Source organism: Pleurodeles waltl, chromosome 4_2 (genome assembly GCF_031143425.1).
Source record: "Pleurodeles waltl isolate 20211129_DDA chromosome 4_2, aPleWal1.hap1.20221129, whole genome shotgun sequence".
Lineage (NCBI taxonomy): Eukaryota > Metazoa > Chordata > Amphibia > Caudata > Salamandridae > Pleurodeles > Pleurodeles waltl.
The window spans coordinates 43,557,605-43,584,042 of record NC_090443.1 but is presented as its reverse complement, the minus strand read 5'-3'; the positions used below and the strand labels follow the sequence as shown (position 1 = coordinate 43,584,042).

Here is a 26,438-nt window from a genome sequence, read left to right as displayed (position 1 = left end):
ATACAGACACACACTGCGTGACAAGGTGCTCCAAAATGTGAAAACATGACATGGCACACACTTGCGTGCCATGTCCCCTAAGACTGCCTGTAATATTTGTGTGTGACCCCTATAGCAGGCCTTACACCCCTAAGGAAGGGTGCATTATATTACAGGTAAGGACATAAATGCATGAGCAAGTATGCCCCTACTGTGTCTTTGTCGATTCTTAGGCATAGTAAGTGAATAGGGAAGCCATTTTAAATACATGTGCTGGACACTGGTCATTACGAGTTCCCCAGCTACATGATGGCTTCAATGAACCTAGGGATGTTTGGTATCAAACATCTTGTATTAATACACCCTCACTGAGTCCAGTGATGGATTTATTAATACATGCACCCAGAGGGCACCTTATAGATACCCCCTGAAAACCTACCAACTGCTGGTGTGCTGACTGACTGGTTTCCACCAGTCTGCCACCAACAGATGAGTTTCTGACCCCCAAAGGTTAGAGCATTTGCTCTTGGGCGGTCAGGAACAAAGTCTGCTCTGGCAGGGGCGTTATACATTCCTCCCAACAGAATGACCTGCAAATTTGTATTCAAAGGCAGGGGAGCTTCAAGAAGCCCGCCGCTCTTGGTATGCAGATCTGGCTTCTCTCAGAAGGGAGATACTGAACCCCCTTGTCCCAGGGCCCGTTTAGTACCTGGACAGACGGGGAAAATTAGCTATGCAAGAGGCATGTTGCACTTGCAGGCTGGAAACATCCCTAGGGTGACCAACCTGAAGTGAACACAGCCTTATAAATGCCAAAATCTTGTGTGTGTTGGAATTAGGAATTGTGGGACAGGGTGATGCCCACTCCCCAAATGAAGTGGTCATCCAGGGGTAAGCAGCCCATTTGCTCCTACCCCTCACTCCGCTTAAAGCCCCAAAATTGAGTATTTAGGACCTTAGATCTCCCCTAGGCACAAAAGAAGAAGTGGACAAAGTAGACTGCTGACCCAAGAACCGAGGAACATGACTGACTTGGCACCAACCCTGCCAGCCAGCCTGCCTGCTGTACCCCACCTTGTGGAGCAAGGGACCAGTCCTGCAGTTGTGCAGACACCTGCCAGTGCTTTGTCAATTGGCAGATGAATATCCCTTGGAACAGAGGAGCTGCATACTTGCAACTGCAGGCACCACTTGTAAAGTCCAGTACTCCGCTCAGTCGGCCATCGGGCCCTCCAAGGAATCAACAAGGCAGGAGAAGACTGTTTGGAGCCCAGGAGATCAGAACCTCCACTTCACCGAAGACTTGAGATGCTGACCCCACTGGGGGGAGGCTCCCTGTATCTATACCTGGGTAACAGTGCCCTTGCAGAAACCAAGGCTTGTTGGTGGTCAATTACAGATTCCAACAGCACCAAAGCAGACTTACCATTGAGAGACGTCAGAATCCATAAGGCCAATCAGGAGAGTGGCACCACTACCTTGTTTTCGCTCCTCACCAGGTCACCAAGACACAGAGCAAGTCCCGGACCATGGTGACCCGACGCCTCAAAGCACCTCTGCTGCTGAGCCCCACAGCCCCAGTCCGAGGGAGTTTACGGTACCCGTGAGACCCTCTGAAGCCCATCCTTTGGTTTGGTCAGAATGGACTTCCAGTCACTGACTCTTTCCGCAGGCCTCCTCCAACCTCAAGTAACTCCAGCACCAGATGCGATACAAAAAGACACCAATGCACCCGAGGCCCCACAGCCTGAAGAGAATTGGATAGATGGTGTCCCTACATGCCAGAGGACTTCAAGGGTCGAGTCCCCCTATGGGTTCCCCCCGTACTGACCCTCCAGTCCCAGCTTAAAGCAACTTCCTGACCAGACCGTTATCCATTTAAGTAACTGGGACCGCCAACACTGTAACACAACCAGGACTGCCCCATACTCGCCTTAAGTCCAGGAGAACAGTCCCGTAAGTTGCTGTGAAGTGTCCAAATGAAGTACATGTTTTTCCCCCATTACCTCATTCAAAAATTGTCAACTTTTGAAAACTGTAGAGATTCATAACTCAAAAAGTACTCGCCTGATTCCGATAATCTTGGTATAAAAATTTATATAAAAGCACATGTTATTTTTTATAAATTGGTGCTGGACTTCTTCGTTGAGTGTGTGTCTCACTTACTGCCTCTCTGTGTACATTTCACCACACTTTGATATGCCTAATTGCTTGTCCACACTACCACAAAAGAGAGCATTTGGGATGTCACTTGTGCCTCTCCAATACCTTTGGAGCTTGCTTGGACTCTTTACACAGTGTACCCCTTTTTAGTCCATTATATAAAGAACGAGCTTCCTACAGTAGGTTAACAAGAGCGAACATAAACTGGTGAATCTTGATCCAAATCTCCAAATTTAGTGCTAGCGATAAACTTGATCATGAATTCCTGTGCACTTTGGAGGCCCTCAGTTTCTGTACACTCAATTGGCGAAGTTTGGGAGATAGTCCAATGACAGCCACATGAAAAACAACTGAAGCATAATCAATCTTGGAGTATACCTTTGTGTCCCTCTTACTCTAAGAAAATTGAGAGTTTCAATATAGTCTCAAGATGTGACAGCGATCACTCACCACATATAATCAATGTCAGAAACAATAACTCTTAGGCTCAACACTTAAATGTCATTGGAACACAAGAATCAGACAGCCACTGGCTCAGAGTTAGATGGAATGTCCACTCACTGGATAAACATGAAGATTAGAAACAAACCAACTCTAACCCCTCCTGCGACCCAAAAGATCCCATTTTAGCATGGCGGAAGTCGTAGGAAGAATTAAGAAAGAAACTCTCAATTACTTAAAAACCTGCCTTATCTGATGACCTGGTCCAAGAAACAAAAGTGGTATTCAAGTTCACTCAAGCTACCGCACCAGGCCTTACACAACCAAATGAAGGCAACTGAATCTCTACCAGATACTGAAGCGCAAGTTGGAAAGATCAGTGAACTATGAAAGGCTTACAGAAAAGCAGTCTGGGATGCAAAAAGGGCACAAGCCGATCAGGACTGGCTAGATATTGTACACACACGCAAAAGTAACAATAATACCTCTCTCTGGTCTGTAATAAATCACTTAGATTCCTGAGGGAAGTGACTGGCAACAATGTCACTCAAAAAGCATGGCAGGACCATATATATTTGATACATCATAGCTCGGACTTAAACCCAACTTGGGCGTTCGAAGAACAATTTGCCCTTCCCTTGCAACTTACATGGAAACAGGATGAAGACAAGCAGATGAGATCCTGCACAAAGCCCAAATGGGCTTCCAGACACTATTTACAAACAAGGCTGCATCTTCTGGAGCACACATTTTCAGACACTGCGTGGGTCCATTTTTCAGGCAATCTATAAGAAAGGCCTGTGTGCTAGCCCAGACAGCTATCGCATGTTCGCCCTCCTAGACACAGAATCAAAATATTTTGCAGCTCTGTAAACAGCAGAACTGGAGGATTGCGCAGCCACAGAAAACCTAATCCTATTTAATCAAACGGGATTGAGAGCCATGTCAAGTACAACGGATAACTTGGTTACCCTCTCCATGACAACTAAAAAACACAAAAAAAACACAGCTCCTGTATGGCTGTTTCGTGGACTTCAGTAGGGCCTTCGACAACGTAAGCAGAATTAGCTCTGAAGAAAGTTAGCAAGCTGGAACATCCCATCCAAAATGATATAGGCCATCCAACTATTACACTTCAACACATGGGATAAAATCAAACTTGGCCTGAACAAGGGCTGTCGTCAAACATATTAACCAAGAGGGGTTTGAAGCAAAATTGTGCCTTACTCCAATGGTTTTTAACCTCTTTATTTCCGATCTCACTTTACATCTGGATGCAGCCAAATCTCACCCGCTGAGCTTTGGCGAACGTCATGTGTCCTCTTTGCAATACGTGGACGATATAGTCCTGATGAAGCTGACAGGACTAGGCCTGCAGAGGCTATTAAATAAACTTCACACTTGTTGCACAGAAAACAAACTGACTGTCTATCTCACAAAAGCTCAGGTTGTGGTGTTTGGAAGAAAAATCAATATGAAAGGAAGCTGGTTACAGATAGGAAACCTCAACGTCATAAGTACAAATTATAAATGCCTCAGGGTCTGGCTACAAGAAACTATGTCCCTGCACCTTAAATTAATAAAGCCTGGAACCGATTTCCTGATTACAGCATTCCAGTCCTTACACGTAAACGTGGCAGCCCAATTCTGTCCCTACTTTAATAGTTGTAAAGGTGAAGTTCGTTACAACAATTGTATTTGGAATGGAAACCTTCCCTGAAAAGTATCGTTCCTTCATGAAAAAGGCACAAACCAAGGTTTTCCATCTCTTATTTCACCACAGATCTATTTGGAATTGGGTCTCATCAATCAGGTTTTAGCACAAAAAGGGTCACTACTAAAATACATGTCATTACTGAGAAAGGCAGACCAGGAAACTCTGAGATCTTTGATTTGGAAAGAAATACAAGTAGGCTGGCAGACTAATTCGAACAGTTGGGCACTGACATTTGAGAAGCTTTGAATGATCTAAATGCACTGCAGATGTGGGAATGGGCCCTAGCTCACAATTCATTTATAAAGCCCTGAATGAACAAATAAAGAGGATTTCATGCTGCAGGGACAAACACATTTTTAGTAAAATCAACCATGCATGGATGTCCATCAATACATCCTTGTCCGCAGGAATACTTAACAGCCTCACTTAATTCAATAAAATCAAACTTCTCCACCTGCGATTTGGGGGTGTTCTCTACAATTGATTGCTTCCCAAAATGGCAACCAAAGCCTTCAATAACAAAGTGCAGACTGTCATCAGTATGATGAATCTCTGTCTCACATTGTATTAATATGCTGTGGTCTACTGACAATACAAAACTCTGCTGTGACACATCTTTAATCAACATAGCATAAGGTCGTGCCACCATGCTCTACTTCTCTGCATGAAAGGAGCCTCCTCAAGCATATTTTATAAAGTTCATACTAAAGGCAAATAAACTACCGACAGCCGAATGGTCAAGCAGCACAGGAACATTATAAACCTTAAAACTGCACTTTATAGCACAGTCTGCACCAGCACTTTCTCTCTTGCACTGCTTCTCATTGCTCTTTGTTTTGTAGAGAAGACAGAGTTTGGTGATGAAGGTTAAAAAGTGCAAAAAAGACTTAGCGCCAGAAGGCCTCCCTATGAACTCAGACCTTTTACTGGTTTTATTTCACTACCTGTTTTCATAAGACTGGGTGTTTCTGATGCCTTTATTTTTATCCTTTTTTTTTTAAAGAAATACTGCCATTATGAACATTTAGTTACTGTGAAGCTCACAGAATGTTTGTGATTTTGATTAATCGGAATAAAACTTACTTACAGGGGGGCGTGGTCTGGCCGCGATCCATGATGGCGCCTAGGAGCCGAGCTCCGTGAGGCGGCGGGCCGAGGGTGGCGGCGCTGGGGGCGCACCAGAGGGCCCCTGAGCACTGCCGGCACCCGTGCGGCGGTCGGGGACGGCGGAAGACCGGTGCTCGTGCCACGGGGGCGTGTCCTCCCTAGGAACACCGTGCGGAGCGAAGTGGGCGAGACCGAGGCCCACGGCAGGATACCAAGCCGTGGCCTCGAGTGGAGAAACAACCCGACGTGGAGAGGCGCGTCCCCTGGAGGGGACCGCGGGTGAGAGACGCGCCCCTCTGTTTATGTTTGTGTCTCCGCTGACTTTATTGACGCGGTCACCAGGGCCGGCGAGCGGCCGGAGCCCCGCCCATCCATCCTCGCCGACCCGGGCCGGAGGGAGGGAGAAAAATTAACGCTGCGGCCTAGAACGAAAGGAGGCCCGGCATTGGTGGCACGCCTCTCTTCCTCTCTCTGAACCCCCCCACCTCCCTTGGGGGCGACGAAACGTGAGGAGCTCTCCAACTCCCTTCCCCTACCCGGCTGGAGACTGGGGGCATCACCTTCGGAGCCCCCGTGACGGCTGCCCCCACACTAAACAAAGGAGGCTCACAAGAGAGGAGAAGCCCCACGGAGGGCAGAGGCACAGGGGCAACGGGAACAGTGCCGGTAGGGAAAGGGAATACAGGGAAGAAGGGGAAGAGAAGGAACAGGAAGGAAAAAGAGAAGAAAAGGGAAACAGCAGACAAGGGGGAAAAGAAGGAGAGAAGGAAAGAAACAAACAGTGAAGGAGGGAAAACGGTGGGGAGTGGACCAAAAGAGGAAAGGAAAAAAAAAAAAAAAAAAGAACAATAATAAACCAAAATAAAAACGAAAGGACAATACTAATTACAACAAAGTAAGAACCAACAAGGTGCAAGGAGACCCAAGAGCCGCAACGGACCCAGTTAACAACACAAAAAAGGTGGGGAGTATCTGAAGACAATAGTAACGACACAGGAACAACGCAAATAAAGCACAAGAGGGAGGAGGGAAAGACAGACAGAGGGGGAGCAAGAAAGAAGAGAAGACGGTCGGAGATACCCACACTAGTGCCTTCAAGCAGCCAGGAGGCCAATCCTGGAGGGGGCACCCCATCCTTCTCCCCCCTTACCCCTCCTCTCTCTTCGTGGACCCCCAGGCCAACACAGGGGCTAGAGAGTAGCAGGGAGCCTCACCCTTACATGGTCCTGACATGTCACAGTGAGACACTGTCTGACATAGCGTCAGTACCCAGATTTACATCCTGCTCAAACATCTGGTCACCTGCTCTCTCAGGTCGCTCTACGAGATCAATCGGTACCCACCCGAATCTACTGATTAACCAGAGCCCTTCTCTCTCTCCTCCCCTCCACCCCTCCCCCTCGGATACCCTTACGTCTACGCTCGCCGCTCTAGCTGAGACACGGACAGGCATCCTCCAGACCTTCATCAGCACGGGGAAATCAGCAATGCCCAGGGGCAAGACGGCGGGTAAAGCATCGGGTAAACCAGCCCGCCAACTACTCTTCTCCGAAGCCCTGCGTCAAAAGAAATACTCCCCTGCCGCGGACCCTCTACCTCCCCCGCATGCCAACATGACAGAAGACGCACAAGGAGCGTCAATGGACCGTATATTACAGGAGACATTGGCGGTGGGTCGCAAACTGGAAGGTATGGACAATGCTATGGTGGCGCTAACAGCAGAGACAAGATCTATGCGCCTGGAGATAGCGGGCTTCCAGTCGCAAATCTCCGGACTGGACCATCGAGTGGCGGCAGTGGAAAACCAAGTGGCCTTACAGACTGACAGAGATCAGGAACTCCTCCACCTCCGCAGCAAGCTAACCGATCTAGAGGACAGAAGTTGCAGAAACAACATTCGCTTCCTCGGATTTCCGGAAGGCATTGAGGGCGCAGACATTCTTTCTTACCTGCGGGACACGCTTCCCAAACTAGCTGACACAACATTTGATCCTCCACTGGAATTCCAAAGGGCTCATAGGCTTGGCCTCAAGAGACAAAACGGAAAAGACCGCCCGCCCAATCATAGCCTGCTTCCTGCGACATGGGCAGGCCCGCCAACTGCTACAGACAACCCGAACGCAAGGTCCACTCCGGTTGGGCTCCCTCGAAATTCGCCTCTGCTGATTTCTCCAAAGAAACAGCATACCGAAGGAGAGCTTTTCTCTCCCTTCGCCCTCGCCACTTGGATGTGAAATCTGGCCTATTCGGGCCAGCCAGGATGTGGATCACCAAGAATGGGGAGTCACGGACCTTCTACGACTCAGAGGACCTGAAAACATTCCTAGAGGGCCTACATGACCCGACACAACCCATGGAAGCAGCAGCCCAATTCCCCCAAAACACACAGAGCCAAGCCTGGTGAGCGGGCCAGCCAGAAACCGTACTGGACAACGATGGAAGACCAAACACAGACCCCCAAGCCAGGGGTAGAGAACTGGAGAGACTAACAAAAAGCTTTGATGACAGGGGCCAAGTATTACAGGCTGTGGCGATGCACACACAGCTGTCGGACAGAGATAAATCCCGATCCGCTCTGAAACCCTCGGTGTCCTCCACCTGAAACCAAAACGGGCACTGCACCCCTATGGATCTTCGATGTCATGAACCATGGACTGTTGTGGAGGCGTTGCAGGAACCCCACGGCGGGGGAGACCAGACGGAGAGATGAGTACCTGTTCTTATGTGCACCCCTAAGACATTATAACGTAGAGAGTCATTGCCTCTAGTAGGCTTCGACTGCCTTAGACTGTTTGGGTTGTTGGTTGCTCTTGATTGCTCCCGACCGTTCTCGCTCTTCTCCCCCCCCCCCCCCTCTTTTCTAATAACACCAATCCCATCCCATATCATTCACCCTATCTGGCTTTTCAGTGGACGCTGCAGAGGACCCACCGTGGGCGATGGTGTAGAGCAGAGTAGATCACAGGTGCTACGGCCCAGGGTAAAGTTACACTGCAACCCTTCAGATCAACCCATGGCGCAAGATCCTTGCGGTAGAAGCACTCCCATTGGACACGACCCCTGCTTTTCTCTCTCTTTCTCAAAAAAAAAAAAACCTGCGTGGACATTTGCCATGCACCTTTTCTGTTACCCGCTCCCTCCGCTGCCCCCTCCCCCCCCTTCCAAAGGTGCAACATTATCTCACCTTCAGATTCAAGCTGTCATGAGAGCGGCGTGTGCCCTCTGCGTGCCCCCCCCACCCCTCTCCCCTGCCTATCCTTCCCACCTCTCGGGCCACATACCTCCCTCAGGCACGACCGGAGATGTTTGCGTGGGGGGCCTGGGCGCCGCGTGAGCGCCGCCCTCCCCGGCACAGGCCCGCTGGCCAGGCGTCGATGCTCATTTGGCCTAGGTTTTAGACCCAGCGGTTAAAGTTTGCGCATACCTAACCTAACTTCTTTTTTTTTTTTTTTCAGTCTCGCCTACTGGCTTCCCCTCTCCACTGACTTGCTGTTTCCTCTTTTATTCTTCTTATTATTCTACACACCTATTGCTTCTTTCCTCTCCTTTCAACCTCCTCCCCAGTTTACATAGTCTATCCCCCCCCCCCGACCATACCCCCGGGTGGGCTGTACAAGAAGTAGAGATGCCCAACTCGGCTGGAGCATTGGTAGTACCCCTACGGGTCCATCTCATGGAACGTAAATGGCCTCACCCATTTCATCAAGCAGAAAAAAGTCCTTTCCTACCTTAATTCCAAGCAGACGGATATCGCCCTATTACAAGAGATACACTTAGATAGTCTCGAATCTGATAAACTACGACGTGACTGGGTGGGTACCGTCCTGTTTAGCTGCAACCCACCCTTATCCAGCAAGGAGAATATCCCAAGAAAATGTGGGGTGGCGATCCTACTACGTAAAACCCTCCCTTTCACGGTCCTCAGATCGTGGACTGACCCCGAGGGCCGCTACACATTTGCCAAACTGAAGATCGGAGACTCAACATTGTGTGTGGGCTCCGTCTACGCACCAACAGGTCCCAAACGCCTCTTTTTCCTACAGCTTAATCGACTCTTGACCGAGATAGGGGCATCCCGTTAAGCTATAGGAGGAGATTGGAATTTAGCCAGGGACACAGCACTGGACAGAACGGGACCCCTGGACATAAGTAACAATGCAGACAGAGCCCTACAGACTGACATACTCGTGGACAATGGCCTAGTCGAACATTGGAGGCTGACTCACCCGGCAGACAGAGAATTTACCTTTCTCTCGCCGGTGCTTGGTACCCAATCCCAGATTTATTATTTTCTCCTATCCCACTATCTTGTAGCCCACACCCTTGAGGACAGCATACTGGAGGGAGGCCTCTCAGACCTCTCTCCAGTCACTGTAGCCATCCAGTTGGGCCTGGTATCTCCGAGCCGCAAACCCTGGAGACTAGCAGTCCATCGCTACCGATCCCCCCCAAGGTAAGTTGCAGTTACAAGACCATGCAACCACTTTTGCCCAAGATAACCTAGGCACTGTTGATTCAAGTCGAATCATGTGGGCCGCGGCCATGGCCTCAATACGAGGACAGCTCATGCGGGACGCTGCACTAGCGAATAAAGAAAGAAAAGAGCAACAGGCGGCACTGGAACTCGATATTCGCCGATTTACCAGGCAATACACGGCGCACCCCTCCCTTCTAGGTCGCCCAAACCTAGAACGCGCCCAAATGGCCCTTAATGAGCTGTACACCACTCAGGCCAAATACGCGCTACAGAGGCTACAAGGGAGACACTACGAACAAGGCAAGAAGGCAGGACGACTGCTGGCAGCCCAACTTCGCCAAAGAACAGCCGCTTTGGCCATCCCGGCTATTCGCTCCCCCTCTGGGGAAACACTGACGCACCCGCAGGCTATTGCAAACGAATTTGCGTTGTTCTACAGGCGCCTCTACACGCCGGAAACAACAATCAGCCCGGAGCAGACTGCCACCTTCTTGGAGGGGCTCGACCTCCCCTCCCTATCAGACGAGGGTCGTAGCCTCCTAGAAGGGGAAATAAGCAGGCAGGAGATAGATAAAGTCATCTCCGACCTCCCTTATCACAAATCACCTGGGGAGGATGGAGACCCAGCGGAATTTTATAAATGGGTAGGGAAAGAGGCGATTGATATCCTATGCGAAGCCCTAAACAAAGCCTGCGAAACACAGACATTAGGGGCCATATCCAATAACGCAACAATAGCCATCATACCGAAACCTGGGAGAGACCCCCTACTGTGTGGCAGCTACCGACCCATCTCTCTCTTAGACAGGGATATCAAAATCCTAGCAAGTGTTCTGGCAAACAGACTTCGCAAAGTAATCCCGTCCTTAATACACCATACGCAGGTGGGGTTTGTGCCGGCCTGCACCTCTAGGAACCATTTGCCTACTCTATGTCACACCCTATGGACTACCAGGGACTCATCGGAGACGGCGTTGGCACTGTCCTAAGACGCCGAAAAGGCGTTTGATCGCACAGAATGGCCCTACCTGTTTGCGGCCCTGGAGAGATTTGGTTTGGGCAGCAAATTTATCTCTATGGTGCGGCTGCTCTATGACCAGCCCGCGGCCAGAGTCAACTGTGGGGGTTTCCTCTCGGATCCTTTTCCTATCCGGAGGGGTAAATGACAGGGTTGCCCCCTCTTGCCTCTCCTGTTCCTGCTGGCAATGGAGCCCTTGGCTGCAGCTATTCGATCCTCCCCCTCCATAACCGGCCTTCCATTACCCGAAGGTATCTCCAAAATATACTTACATGCCGACGACGTCCTCTTAACACTCACAGACTTAGAACGATCCATACCGGCCTTGCTAGAGGTAATTGAGGACTTCGCAGCCCTTTCGGGTACCGCATTAATTGGGACAAAAGCGAGGCACTCCCACTTTCGCAAGTAACCACAAGGGCAGCACTCCTAGGTTACACATTCCGCTGGATGCCGAAATGTCTCAAATACCTGGGAGTGCTAGTCAATCAAGGCCTGACACACATGAGGGCGGACAATATTGACCCCCTCATTATGCGTGCGAAACTAGATTTTGCAAAATGGACCCAGCTGGGCCTCTCCATGTGGGGCCGAGTGCAAGCGGTTAGGATGGTTACGGTGCCCCGTTTCACCTACATCCTGGGTCTTCTCCCCTTACAAGTGCCCCTCTCCACATTATGAGGCATTGATGCGCTAATTAGATCATTTGTGTGGGGCACCATGCGACCACGGCTATCGCCAGCTAAACTTCTAGCCCGTTGCTCCCATGGGGGCATGGGACACCCATCGGTGGAGCACTATTCTCTAGCTTTACAACTGTCCCAACTGTCCAACCCACTGTCGAAAATACCAGACCCTCCCTTGTGGATAGCAGTGGAAAGACAACTTCTGTCTGCGAACGATGGGCTCGGGGGACCTTACCGTGAAGACCTCCCATCCACCAATTAGGTGAACCCTATTTTGAAGGCGACCAGGGCAGTCTGGCGAAGAGGCCACCGACTATTTGGGGTCCATCCCCTCATCCACACCCAAGCGCCTTTATGGCGCAACAGTGGACTCCGGATAGGTGGTGAGGTACTCAACTGGCCGCAGTGGAGGAGGGCAGGTATCCTTACCCTTTCTCAGGTTCTGAAAAATGATGTGCTCAAACCCTTCCCCAGGCTACGGGAGGAGTTCGGCCTCCAACCGAATCAGGAATGGAGACATTTACAACTCAAGCATTGCATCTCCCAGGGGAATGTAACTACCCGACGGGGATCCCAGCCCTCACCTATAGTGGCTTACTTGCAGCAATGGGGGCAACATAAGGGAGTAATGGCAGGTCTCTACGATTTAATTATCCGACAACTCTACTCCCAGCCTCTCTCGGACAAACTGCGCCTACAGTGGCAAACCCGACTGCAACAGGACCTAGATCCAGATGACTGGGAAGCCATCCTAGAGGCACTAGACAGAGGCACCCGTGAGGAACGTTTGAAATTATGCCTCTTTAAGGTCCTACACGACTGGCATTGATCCTCAGAGAAACTACACAGGACAGGGCTCCTCCCACACGCGAACTGCTGGCGGTGCCCGGAGACATCTTGTGACTTAAAACGTATCCTGACAGACTGTCCAACAGTTCGACCACTCTGGGATGTTGTGAGTTCCACCCTGGCCGAATCAATGCCACTCCTGTCACCACTCCCCCCGCCCTCATACTCTTACAAGACATGACCTCCCTACCAGATCTCTCCAGACCACACAAAAGACTGTTGCACACTGCACTAGCCACTGCAAAAATCTGCATACTCCGTCACTGGCGGTCGGAGATCCCCCCAAGTCCGGAGGAATGGATTATAGCCATGACCTGTACGGCCACACACGAAAGAATCATCTATAACCTACAAGACCAAGTTCAAATATTCACGCAGGTATGGGCTCCCTTCCTTACAGTGGGACGATAGAAAACCATCCAGAACCACAGCCCCCCTTCCCCTCCCTCCCCTCCCCTTATCCTTGCATTTTTCCCTTCCTCTCCTCCTTTTCTTCCTCTTTCTCTTTTTTCTTTTCCCTCTCTTTCCTTTTTCTCTCTCTTCTCTCTTCCTTCTTAAATTCACTGGAGACTACACACTGCTCTTCATCAACATTCTAAGCAGACCTTCGCCACAGACCTCTCTCTCCGTGTCATGAGAAGGACACCTAGTATCAGTTTGAACTGGCCAAAGTGAAGACAGGAGTTGCAAGCCCCACTACTTGCACCGCATAATCCCCTTGGTAATGCGCAATCTTAGGATACACCAATGTCTTGGCGCCACGTTCTCCCCAAGGTAAAAAAAACTCCGGACGAAAGCTTGCTAGGCAACCGCTCTCTGACCTGATCCCAATTCAGACACCGACGCAGCGAGAATCTTACTTCGTATCTGTAGGGAATCAGGCGACCCCGTACCCAAAATCCTCGCTGCTCAACTAGCTAGCTCATCTGTTTCCCTTTCCTATTCTCTCTCACCTATTACTTGGGCGATCAATGACGCGATATCCTGTCTACTCGTTTGATCAGTTACAATCTACCCTTTATCCTTATCTATATCTCCTTTAACCCCCTTCTCCTATCATATGTTGGAATCGAACAGTACCTCATGTTTTTCGAAGTACAAACGATAATATCTTATTGTTTTATACGTTTTTCTTATTCTTGATGTATAACTGTTTATAAACACCGGGACTTTGATCCCAATTGGCCTTGTAAAAAAAAAAAAAAAAAACACATACTTACAGATTCTAGAACAGATGCGGAAGCAGAACAAGCCTTCCTGAGGAATCTCAATGTAGTTTTCAATGATTTATTTTTTCATTCCATCGCTTTTATTATGAATAGGCTTTCAATTCTATTCAGTGCGTATGATTATGAATGGAAATCACATAAAGGAGAATGAATGGTTGCTTAACAGTAATCCCTAGTTCTCATTCAGGGAAATATCCATTAAAATCACAAACAACCCACCCTCCCCCGTTAACATTGCTCTATATTAGTATTCTATGACGCCTCTGTGAAAAAAAACGAAGGCAACTGCCACTGAGTGAACATGATGGGATACTGGAGGGCTGTGGGCCTTTAAAGTCACAATGTTAATGAACAAGTTACTTGCCTTCAGTAACGCCTTATCTGGTAGACAAAGGATCTAGCTGCAGATTCCTTACCTTAGAATTCACTCCAGGCGCCAGACTGGATCCAGAATTGTTTCCCTAACAGTACCTCTGAGCGTCAGAAGAGGGCGTCATGCGACTTCGTAGTGACGTTGTCCACCAGATGTGACATTGACGGGGGCCATATAATCCCCTCCTCAGTGCGCTGATGTCAGTTTCTTCCGTGACTGTTTTCTGCGCCAAAGCGCGGAGCCACTCATAGAAACAGCGTGCCAAAAAAGAGACATCTATTTTAAGCAATATGAACTTCTAATGAATGTTAATGCTAAGATAGGGATCTTTGAGATAAAAAGAAAGATCATTTCACAGAGCTTCCCCCGTTAAGGGGAGTCCCTACCCTTAGAATCAGTCCGCAGAGTGGGGAGGATGGTGAGTTAATAAGGAATCTGTGGCTAGATCGTGTCTCTGCCATATAAGGCGTTACCAAAGGTAAGTAACTTTTTCATCTGACAGAGACATCTAGCCGCAGATTCCTTACCTAAGCATTATATACCAAAGCAATACCATACCCAGAGGAGGGTCTGCGAACTAATTTCAGACAAGGAAGTCCAGCAGGGCTGAATGGGCAAAATGCCTGTCACAATGGACCTGACTGTTCAGACAGTAATGTAAGTTGAACGTGTGCAGGTAAACCCACGTTGCTGCTAGGTATATATCCAGCACCGAAACGCTGCATTCTAGTACAGTGGTCATGGATCTAACTCTGGTACAGTGAGCACACAAACCCTCATGGAGTTGACTCTTGGTCAGTGTGTAGCAGATTCTAATGCAAAAGCGACTGAACCTGCAATTGAACAAAAGCAATTGACTAGAAAAAAACGGGCTAGAAATAGAGCAGATTCTCTTAGCTAAACGTTTGTGGCATGGAGTGTCAGAGTGCAGTGGGAGAGTACAGTGTCATTGAGTGGATTTGTTGAAATGTTGTAAAGTTCAGTAGAAGGAGTAGGACTGCCACTGAGCTGAGTATACGGGAGTAAAGTTCAGTGGTTCTGTAGCAGTGTGTGTCACAGTGGAGTTGGGTGGAATAGGGTGAAGTGGGTTGGAGTGGATTAAGGTGGTGGGATGGATTGGACTTGAGAAGAGCGGGATGAATTGTATTTGAGTAGAGTGGGGTGGATTGGGGTTGATTAATGTGGGATTGGAGGGAGTGGAGTGGATTGGACTGGGTGGGGTGTATTGGATTCAGTGGGTCAGAGTGGGACAGACTGGAGTGGGGTAGATTAGATTCACTGGTTTGAAGTGGGGTGGTCTGGGGTGGGGTTTGGTGGATAGGATTGGAGTGGGGTGGATAGGAGTGGTGTGGATGGACTGGACTGAAGTGGGGTGGGCTGGATTGGAGTGGGGTGAGCTGTATGGATTGGAATGGGGCGAGCTTGATGGATCGGAGTGGGGTGAGCTTGATGGATCGGAGTGGGGTGAGCTTGATGGATCGGAGTGGGGCAGTATGGATGGATTGGAGTGGATTGAATTTGGATAGAGGGGATGGATTAGAGTAGTCTTTGGTGGACTGCAGTGAGTGGGGAGGATTGGAGTGGGGAGGATTGCATTGAGGTGGGGTGGATGGATTGGTGTGGGGTGCGCTGAACTGGGGTGGGGTGGACCGGATTGGAGCGGGGTCGGCCAGCTGGTTCGGAGTGTGGTGGACTAAAGTGGGATGGATTAGAATAGGGTACAGTGGGGTGGATTGTACTGAAATGGGTGGGTGGGTGGACTGGACTGGATTGGGGCAGATTGGACTGGGCAGGCGGATTGGACTGGGGTGGGGCGGATTGGACTGGGGTGGGGTGGACTGAGGTGAGGTGGATTGGACTAGAGTGGGGTGGACTGGAGTGGGATGGATCGGACTGAAGGTGTGGAGTGGATTGGAGTGAGGTAGATTGGAATGAGTGGGATGGATTGGAATGAGTGGGATGGATTGGATTGAGTGGGATGGATTGGATTGAGTGGGGTGGATTGGACTATGTGGTGGACTGGATAGGGATGGGGTGGACTGGGTTGGGGTAGATTGGAGTGAGGTGGACTGGGTTGGGGTGGACTGAAGTGGGGTGGAGTGGACTGTACTGAGTGGGGTAGGTTGCACTGGTGTGGAGTGGATTGGGTTGGTGTGGCGTGGACTGGTTGGAGAGGGGCGGACTGGGTTGCAGTGGGATGGATTAAGGTGGTTTGGAGAGGGTGGATTGGACTGGAGTAGGATGAATTAGAGTAGGGTGGATTTTACATTAGTAGGGTGGATTGTACTGGAGTGGGATGGACTGGGGTGGTGTGGTTAGTTTGGATTGCAGTGAGTTGGCTGGAGTGGGATGAACCAGAGCAGGGTGGGTTGGATTGGAATAGGATGGTTGGAGGGGGGTGGGGTGTGATGGTTTGGAATGGACTGGAGTGGGATAGACGGGACTGGGCTGGGGTGGACTGGAGTGGGCTGGATTGGACTGGAGTAGGGTGGATTGGGCTGTAGTGGACTGGGATGAGGTGTTTTGGATTGGAGAAGGGTTGATTGCACTTGGCTAGAGTGGAATGGAGTGGGGTAGATTGCACTTGGCTAGAGTGGAATGGAGTGGGGTAGATTGCACTTGGCTAGAGTGGAATGGAGTGGGGTAGATTGCACTTGGCTAGAGTGGAATGGAGTGGGGTAGATTGCACTTGGCTAGAGTGGAACGGAGTGGGGTAGATTGCACTTGGCTAGAGTGGAACGGAGAGGGGTAGATTGCACTTGGCTAGACTGGAACGGAGAGGGGTAGATTGCACTTGGCTAGACTGGAACGGAGTGGGGTAGATTGCACTTGGCTAGACTGGAACGGAGTGGGGTAGATTGCACTTGGCTAGACTGGATTGGTGTGGGGTGGACGACTGGATTGGTGTGGGGTGGACGACTGGATTGGTGTGGGGTGGACGACTGGATTGGTGTGGGGTGGACGACTGGATTGGTGTGGGGTGGACGACTGGATTGGTGTGGGGTGGACGACTGGATTGGTGTGGGGTGGACGACTGGATTGGTGTGGGGTGGATTGTGATAGATTGGAGTGGGGTGGATTGTGATAGATTTGAGTGGGGTGTATTGAGTTTGAGTGAGGTGAATCGGTTTGGGGTGGGTTTAGGTGGATTGGTTTGGAACGGGGAAGACAGTTTGGGGTTGAGTTGGTTGTTTGGGACTGGAGTGGGTTATGGTGGAGTGGTGCAGGTTGGAGTGGGGCAGGTCGTTTTGAATTAAAGTGGGGCAGTTTGGCGTGGAGCAGATTGAAATGGATTGGAGTGAGGAAGGTTGATTTGGATTGAGGTGGGACACATTGTTTTGGACTGGAGTGGGGCAGGTTGTTTTGGATTGGAGCAGGCCAGACTGTTTTGGATTGGAATGGGGCACATTGTTTTGGACTGGAATGAGGTAGATTGGAGTGGGACAGATTAATTTGGATTGGAGTGGGAAGACTAGAGCGGGGCAGATTGTAATAGGGAGGATTAGAGTGGGACGTACTGAGTGATGTGGGGTGGATTGGATGGGACTGGGGTGGACTTGAGTGGGGTGAACTGGGATGGAGTGCGGTGGAATGGAGTGAGGCAAAATGGATTGGGGTGAGGTGGATTGGACTGGAGTGGGGCTTATTGATTCGGATTGGAGTGGGGCAGATTGGAGTGGAACAGATTGTTTTGGAGTGTAGTGGGGGCAGACTGGAGTGGGGCGGATTGTAGTGGGGTATATTGCTTTGAACAGGGGGAGATTGGAGTGGGGTGGATTCGAGTGGGACAGATTGTTTTGGAATGGAGTGAGTCAGATAGGATTGGGGCAGACTGAGTGGGATAGATGGCTATGGATTAAAGTGGGCAAGCTGGAGTGAGGTGGACTGGAGTGGGGTAGACTGTTTTTGAAAGCAGCTGGCAGATTGTTTTGGATTGCAGTGGGGCAGACGGGAGTGGGGCAGATTTTTTGGACTGGAGTGCAGCAGATAGCACTGGTGCAGACAGTTTTTTGGACTGGGGCATATTTTTTGGATTGGAGTGGGGCAGACTGTTTTGTATTGAAGCCAGGCAGGTTGGAGCAGGGCAGATGGGAGTGGGGCATATTGTATTGATTGGAGTGGCAGATTATTTTGGAGTGGTACAGATTGTTTTGAATTAGAGTGGGGCGAATTGGAGTGGGGTAGGTCAGATTGGAGTGAGATGGGAGGATTGGAGTGGGCTGGGTTGGACTGGATTGGGGTGAGTGGTTTGGACGTAAGTGGGGTGGATTGGTTTGAGGTAAAGTGGGGTGAATTGGTGTGGGGCAGATTGGAGTGCAGTGGATTTGGGTGTACTGCACGGTTATGTGTTAAAGCATCATTTCATAACTTACACATAATAAAGAAACAACATCACATTGCAATATTTCGAACAAGATAATCTTTTGTGAAGAGTGCCCACGAGCAAAAATAAAACAAAACATGAGTAGAAAGTGAGAAAAGATGACTTGGCAAAATAAAAGAAAGTGAGCTATAAAAAAGAAAACTTTGCAACTTTATTTGTCATACTGGGGGCTTTTTTGCCAAGTCACAAGCCTTCTGTTTGCAAAATACTAGGAGTTAAAATGAACAAAATAGTACTTTGATAATGTTGAGAGGCAGGCGTGCACTAATTAAGCTGAATCAATCAGTGCTTGGACCTTGTGCTACAGAGAGGAACGGAAGGGATTCCAGGCCTGAAGTGGACAAATTACGTGGCTGTAAAGAAGAGAACCATGCAAGTCAACAAGTGGTGAGCGACAGGTGGGCTCCAAGCCCTCTACTGTACGCAACAGTCTCACAAGTGAGACGCATGCGCTAGTGTATGCACTTGCAGGCTCGACCCTAAAAAGGGCTCGACAGAAGTACAGGACTCCACTCTGGGATGTGTCGATCAGTAAACATAAAAATAGACATATTTACGAATCTTTGCCACTCCGACTGTCCCTAAAGTGTTGCAATGCAGAATCGGCATGAGTGCCAACCAGTTGAGTGCCATCGAAGGGAATATCTTCCAATGTGGATCGGACAGCTACAGAAAAACGAGAGAGGTATAGCCAGGCATGACGGCGCAGAGCTATAGTGTGAGCAATGGCTCAGCCAACTGAGTCTGAGGTATCCATACCACACTTTATGACAAACCTAGCTTCCTCTCACCCATCCTGGAGTGACTGGGCGAGTTCATTCCGGGTCTCCTGCGGAAGAAAAGGTAGCAGGCGCGCCACAGTATCCCACAATGCATGGAAATGATAGCCCAGAATACAAGAAGTGTTTATTGACCGCAGGGCGGTGCTTGTTGAGGAGAAAATATTTTGTCCACAAGTTTCTCTGTCCGAAGGTATGCTAGGGAGGATGCTGAGGTCAGAAGAGGCTATAGCTGCCTGCTCCACAAAACTTCTCTGAGTCGGGTTCTGGGAAAGACAAGCTGGGTCCCCCGGGGCGGGCTTGCGTCTATGTGCTATGGATCTGTCCACAGGGGCTACTGTAGCGGGCTTAGCCCAGGCCCCTAATAAAAGATCATGGAGTGTTTCACTATATGGAAGCACAGGCTCTATTCCCAATTGGGCCTGGTGAAGCACTGTAACCAAAGGATCAGTGGACACCTCCGCAGAGGGAAACTACAAACCTAGGCCCACAGCTGCACTTTTCAGCATCCCAGCAAAAGAGGAGCTTGCCTCTATAGCAAGGCTCAGGGGAGGCTTGAGAGCGAGGGGGTCCAATGAGGTCAGACTCAAGTGAGGACTTAAGGCCACAAGCCTCACTCAGCTCTGCTAGGCAACTGTTCTCTAGAGGAGGCTGTTTAGCTTCATCCAAGGGTTGCTGAATCACAACCTCACTCAGTCACCTCCAAAAGCCTGTCCCCCCAGAGGAAATACAGGCAGGGATTGCGCAGATGTGAATGGTTGTTGTTGGGGGGTGGTGGTGGTGGTGGAGGTGGGGAGTGGTGGTGGTGGTGTGGGGGGTGGGGTGGTGGTGGGGGTGGGAGCCGGAGGGCATCACTTGTGCAGCATCTGACGCTGCCACTGTCACTGCATCGCAGGCTCGGCATCAGAGAGGGTAATCGGTTCGGCATCGACCAGCGGTGCCGACACTGGCTGATTGAACTCTGGCATCGCAGGTGGGAACACCGAAGGGATGTGCTTTGGAGTTGGTATGGATCTGAGGATGGATGCAGAGGGTCTACCTGATACCAAGGGTGAAACCGGCGGCGTGAAGTCCGGTAGTACACCTCTCACTTACTTGGGGCTAGAAAGCACACCAAAGGGAGGTAGGGCCACAAAGATGTCACGGTGGAATCATAATAATCCCATGTCTGGGCTGGAGTCACTCCCAACTCCAGAGAAAACAGGGAGGCTCGGAGTAGACTCAAGCCCCGATTCCTCAGCCGAAGGCCGGGAAGGGGTGTCAGGAATGCAGGACTTACTTGATAACAGAGGATGCCACGACTTCGACCTCTGGCGTTTTAAAGTCTTTGCTCTAAAAGTAGAAGGTGGTGTACGCTTGCAGCAAAGGCTCCTGAAACGGACTCATGATCCACAGGACCTTGAACGAGACTGACGACGCAGGGCCTCTGCCAGAATCCTCATACGCTGCTCTTGCAACGCCTCATAGGATGAAGGCTACGGTAGGAGTCACACTCCTCGAAGTCGCTGTGTTCTACAAATAGAATGAGGGTCCGTGGCCGATATGTGCCTGCCACAGGACCCACTGCTACTCCTTTTCTGCACGCAATATCTCCCAGTTCTCCTTTACCATCCTCCAAACCTCTCTAATAATGTCTTAACTGTCATTGTACACCTTATACATCCTTCTCCTTCTTCTCCTCAAAGTCCTTTTCTTTCAGTCCACCACCCCAATGATTCCCACTTTAAACCCCTGGTGCCTTCTCTTCCACTAACTCAGAATATGTAAGCCTCACTTCTCCCACTCCCATAGCTAACAGTTCCAATCACATGCACTCAATACTATCGTCCTCCCTTGGCCCTTAAATCCTCACTCCACTTTCCTTCATTTACTACAGCTTCATTACTGCTCGTTGGTCCTTTAGTATTCACAGTTCTCCTGCCTCAGTAGCCTCACTACCACTCTCCCTTGTGCATCCAACCTCACAATCACCTGCTCTCTGCTCATGTATCAACATCCCCTACTTCAGCCTTTACAGATTCACAGGCCCCTCTATATGGCCTACTACCTCATCATGTATTTCCCTAGAAACTGTAGTCTAATTGCTCCACTCCTTGATCCAGTTGCCTCCCTCCTCTCTCCTAAACAGCTATTATATTCTTCTCCCATGCTGCCCCATCAATACCCGCTCCAGTCTCCTCACCGCTTCACGTTCGCGATCCATGATGGTCTCTAGCTCTTCAAAGTGCCTCAGCTTTATCTCCAGCTTCTTCATCTGTGTCTCAACAAGCAAGGCGACCAGTGACTTGATCTTGCGCTCCTCCACTGCAGCGAGGTGCTGGAGAGCAATGACAAAGCAGGATAAAGGGTAAGAGCAGGGCACCTCCACTATCTGCAGAGGGAGCGCGTATGCTAGCAGTGTCAGGAACTAGAAACCCCTCCCCCAAGATACCATCCCTAGATACAGCCAAGCCCCCCTTCTTAGCACCACCTTCCCATTTGGCATGTCCCATTACCTTTGCTTTCACTGCAGCAGCAGCCAGTGCTGCAGCAGCAGCTGTGGAAAGATTCCCTTCGCCAATGTCGCGTTCCACTTTGTTCTTCCTCTCCCCTTCTCTGTCAGGGCCTTCCTTTCCTCCTTCTTCCTGAAGATCTTTTGGGTCCTTCTCAACATCTGCTATGTGGTAAGCATGCATAATGCAAAAATAATGTGCTTTGCTATATCTTGCATTCAGTAACATTTTTTTTAAACAATTTGAGAAACGTTCTCGCAACCAAGACCATCTTCCATGCAGTGTCTTTCAGACATGCTCTTTTCTCTAAACAAATGAAAACCTTATGGATGTGACAAAGTAGAGAAGTTCAAGCTGCTGTCATATAAAAAAATTTTTTTTTTTACAAGGGTTAATAACATGTACTTACTCTTACATCCCAGTCCTAAAAGTCCTACCCACTGGAAGATTCCAGAGCATTATACAAAGTAGAGAGATAGCATCAAGATGCCTATAAATTAACTGACAAAAGATTTTCTGCAGAATGATGTGTCTGAACTAGAAATGAACCCTGGAATTAATAGCAATAATGTAGTGTTTACAGAAAGTGTGGGGAGTGTAACCTGTGGCAGTGTAGTTCATTATCTATTCTGGCTAGTCTCTTCAAAACCACTACAGCTGCACTGGTCCTGGTTTAGGGTAAATACGGAATAACTTCCTGGATGACGTAACACTTCGTATTACACTACACTGGTTAGTGCAGGACATAATCCAGAACCCAGTGAACGCTTCAAACACTTTCTTTGTGAAGAATGTCAGCAACCTGTAACTGATGTACAGTTTTTGAGGTTCAATTGGGGGCGGGGGTACAATCATAGAGCCTTTTAAGAGTCAGAATAAAAAAACATACCCTGTAGGAAGCTGGCCTGGTGTGTGGTGGGTACCTCAAGGTACTTACACCTTATACTAGGTCCAGGTATCCCCTTTTAGTGAACTGTAGGCAGTGTCTAGAGGCCAGGCTCTCTAGAGGTCGCTGTGGATGAGCAGTCAAGGCTCATCTAGGAGATATGCAAAGCTTATGCAATACCACTACAGTCACACAGCACTTACACACATGAAAGAAAACACTCAGTTGTACAAAACTAAAGGTACTTTATTTTTGTAACAAATCACTACAAAATACTAGACCGGTAACCCACTCTTAGGAGGTAACACACTAAATATATACACTAGCAATCAGAAATAGGCATAGAAAAGGTTAGAAGACAGTGCAAATAGCAATAACCAATAGTGACTCTAGGGGGAGCACAAACCATGTACTAAAAACATTGAATGAGAACAAGGTACCCCCACCTAGGTAAGTAAAATGTGTTGAGGGGAGTAAAACACTGGATTTTTACCCAAACCACCCAAAAGGAGGAAAAGAAGAAAAAGAAGACACCCAGAGAAGACTACAAGAGAGCCAGCAGTGGATTCCTGAAGAAAGAAGACTTGTGGAGAGGGACCCAAGTCCAAGAGTCACAGTGGATTACAGGAGAAGCAAGAGGTACTACCCAGCCAGCTGTGGATGCAGGAGTTGGTCGACAGTGATGAAGAACAGGTCAGCACAGGCAGTCCTGGAGCCGGTGAAGAGTTCCTAATGGATGCAGATGAAGTCCCACGCTGAAAGGAAGGTTGCAGATGGGTGTCGGTGCAGGAATTTCACCAACAAGCCTTGGCAAAGGCAAACTCACAATTAGTGGAAAAGAGTTGCTGCCGGGGACCAGCAAGGTCCAGGAGGACTCAACCCAGGAGGGGGAGTCACAGGGGACCCTCGGCGTGGCAGAAAGTCCACAGGAGCAGAGGCAGCGCCCACTGCAGTCCCACAGAACGGGAACACAGGAGTTGCAGAAGAAGCCCATGCAGCACTACAAAATAGGATTCCACACCGCAGGAGAACCACGCAGGAGGCTGTGCTTTGCAGAATGGAGTGCTGGTGGCTGGAGGAGATGGCAACAACCCTTGGCAGCTGCAAGAGACGCGGTGCACGGGGGTACTGTCCTGCGCGGATAACTGGCAAAGAAGACAAAGAGGACTACTCCAGGACTACTCCAGACCACCGCCCGTGAAGCAGGATCCACGCAGCTCAGTAGGAGAGGGGATCCAAGCAGTGCGTGTCGCTTATTGTAGGTGCCTGTGGTTGCAGGCAAGTGACTCCTTCACTCCAAGGGAGATTCCTTCTTCTTCTTATGCAGATTGGAAAGTTGCAGTCTTCTGAGAATGCACGGCCGGGGAAATGTTGCAAAGCTGGCAGGAGTCGTGGATACAATGTTGCAGAAGAGTCTTCCTAGTGTATCTGCAGCTTTTTCGGTTCCTAGAGGTTCCAGTCGCTGTTCCAGTGGACAGAAGTTGAAGTGAAGGTTGCAGAGGAGTCCTGCTGGAATCGTGCACGCCAACTGAGGACCCACCCAATAGAGAGACCCTAAATAGCCCTGAAAGGGGGATTGGTCACCTAACCAGGTAAGCACCTGCAGGAGGGGGGGGGCTCTGACGTCGCCTGCCTGGACTGGCCACTCAGCTGCTCCCAGAGTTCCCTGCCAACCTTGGAAACAAGATGGCAGAACCCAGGGACCCTCTGGAGGAGCTCTGGGCACCACCCTTGGGGTGGTGATAGACAGGGGATTGTCACCTGTCTGAGGGGTGGCAGCAGCTGGGCTGCCGGGAAAACCCAGTAAGACTGGTGGTAGCAATGCAGGGGGTCCTCTAAGGAGCCCCCAGAGTGCATGGAATCATACTTCCAATACTTGCAACAGTACTGAGGTATGATTCCGACATGTTTGATACAAAACATGTCCAGGTTTGGAGTTACCATTATGTAGCTGGACATAGGTGGTGACCTATGTTCAGTACATGCGTAAAATGGCATCCCCGCACTCACAAAGTCCAGGAAAATGGACCTGGAGTTTGTGGGACACCTCTACTAGTGCAGGGGTGCCCTCACACAATGGTACCTGCACTCTGCCCTCTGGGATGAGAGGGCCTACCATAAGGGTGACTTACAGTGACCTGGTGTAGTGACCTGTAGTAAAAACGGGTGCATACACCCGTTTCACACAGGCTGCAAGGGCAGTCCTGCAGAACCCTTTGAATGGCTTCCCATGAGTGGCTGCAGCCCATAGGGATCCCCTGGAATCCCAATGCCCTGGGTACCTAGGGTCCATATACTAGGGACTTACATTGGGGGGGGGGACCAGTATGCCAATTGTGGGAGGAAAATTTTACCAGCAACCAAATTTAAAGGAGAGAGCACAGTCACTGCGGTCCTGGTTAGCAGAATCCCAGTGAACACAGTCAAACACACTGACAAACAGGCAAAAAGTGTGGGTAACTAAGCTAGAAAGAGGCTACTTTCCTACAAAACCCCATCAGACCAACTGTTTTGGACCCTTTTACACACTTCAGACAAGCAATCACTGAAAAAGCGTTGGAAGAAAAACTGCTGGATGAGGGAAAGCCACCTATCTTCTATACATACTACACATGGCTCCTAAGCTAAAAGGGTCTGGCAATATATTAACCTGCGGGCTCCAGTAACAACCACTAAAATAGTCTGCCATGTTATTAGTTTAATATTGCTAGCAGCTGTGGGTTCAAAAGGCCTGGTAGCCATTACATTAATAGCATTGAAGTTCTAGAGAGGACAGATTTCGTAACCATGGAACGCTAACAGAAGTGCTAGGTAAAAGGCCTGTGATCAAATTTATTTTGTAAGGATATAAATATAGCTAAATCTACATCTCTATCTTTCTCTTTATAAATCTATCTATATCCATCTATCTATATCTAGCTCTATCTATGTATCTTTATTGCTATATATTCAAACCTAATTTAACGAGGGATATGTTGAGCTTTCTTCTCCCCTGGAAACTGTAGGAAAGTGACCCTTTTTTACATTGTCACCCCCACTTTTTGCCTGGTAGTGGATGCAATTTTGACTGAAAGTGCACTGCGTTCTTGATAACCAGGTCCCCAGTGCCAGACCTCTTTCCCTAAAACTGTGCAATTGTTCCCCAATTGGCGATACTATTGGCATTCCTGTAAGCCCATAGTAAATGGTACCCCTAGTACCTAGGGCATGGGTATCAAAAAGGGCCCCCAAGGGCTGCAGTATGTATTGTGCCACCCTCAAGGACCCCTCACCTAGTACTATAGAGCTATTTTAGCCATGTCTTAGACACATTATTTTAGCTAACGAGGCCTGCCGCTGTGTAATTTAATTCAGTTACATTTTATTCAGCATTGCTTTATTTTCCTAGCAATAAGCCACATTTGCGGTGCTGTTTTATTTTCCTTATCTTTTTGCACTTTCGCCTAGGAAAGAATACTGCTCTTAGCTGGACATTTATTTCACCCTGTGCTTTCTTCAAGGCTACAGTCACATAGGGTTGCCAACAAACGTGGTAGGCTGTGTACACAAATACCTGGGGACCATTTATTAAAATGTCAGTTGTTTTATTATAAAAACACCCCTTTGTACTAGACACGTTAGAGGGAGATTCCAGCCAGATGACCACAACTGTATGCGGATTGCTTCGCTGGCTACTTGCTTAGACGGCAGGACCCCTGAACCACACGGGGACGGTATCTCTCTAGATTACAGGTTTCTTCCTCCAAGTATGAGGGATGATGTACCCCCAGGGAGAAACCCAAAGGGCAGAATAGGCTTATTTCACTGTGCTCAAACATAGTGTAGGTAGGAGAAATATATACATAACACTCTTAGTGA

At 49.3% G+C, this 26,438-nt stretch overlaps 1 protein-coding gene across 6 annotated transcripts in view; it reads right to left on the bottom strand.

Moving 5' to 3' along the window:
• The window catches only part of SMARCC2 (SWI/SNF related BAF chromatin remodeling complex subunit C2), a 494,788-nt gene that overhangs the window by 66,565 nt on the left and 401,785 nt on the right, over window positions 1-26,438 (bottom strand). For 5 of the 6 annotated variants that reach the window (XM_069230569.1, XM_069230570.1, XM_069230565.1 and 2 more), the window contains 2 exons: window positions 21,698-21,858; window positions 21,385-21,519 (listed from right to left, as the gene is read on the bottom strand). In XM_069230569.1, the coding sequence (XP_069086670.1) occupies window positions 21,385-21,519; window positions 21,698-21,858 (296 nt within the window). The remainder of the gene's footprint in view (window positions 1-21,384; window positions 21,520-21,697; window positions 21,859-26,438) is intronic. The other variant, XM_069230568.1, reaches the window with a different exon arrangement.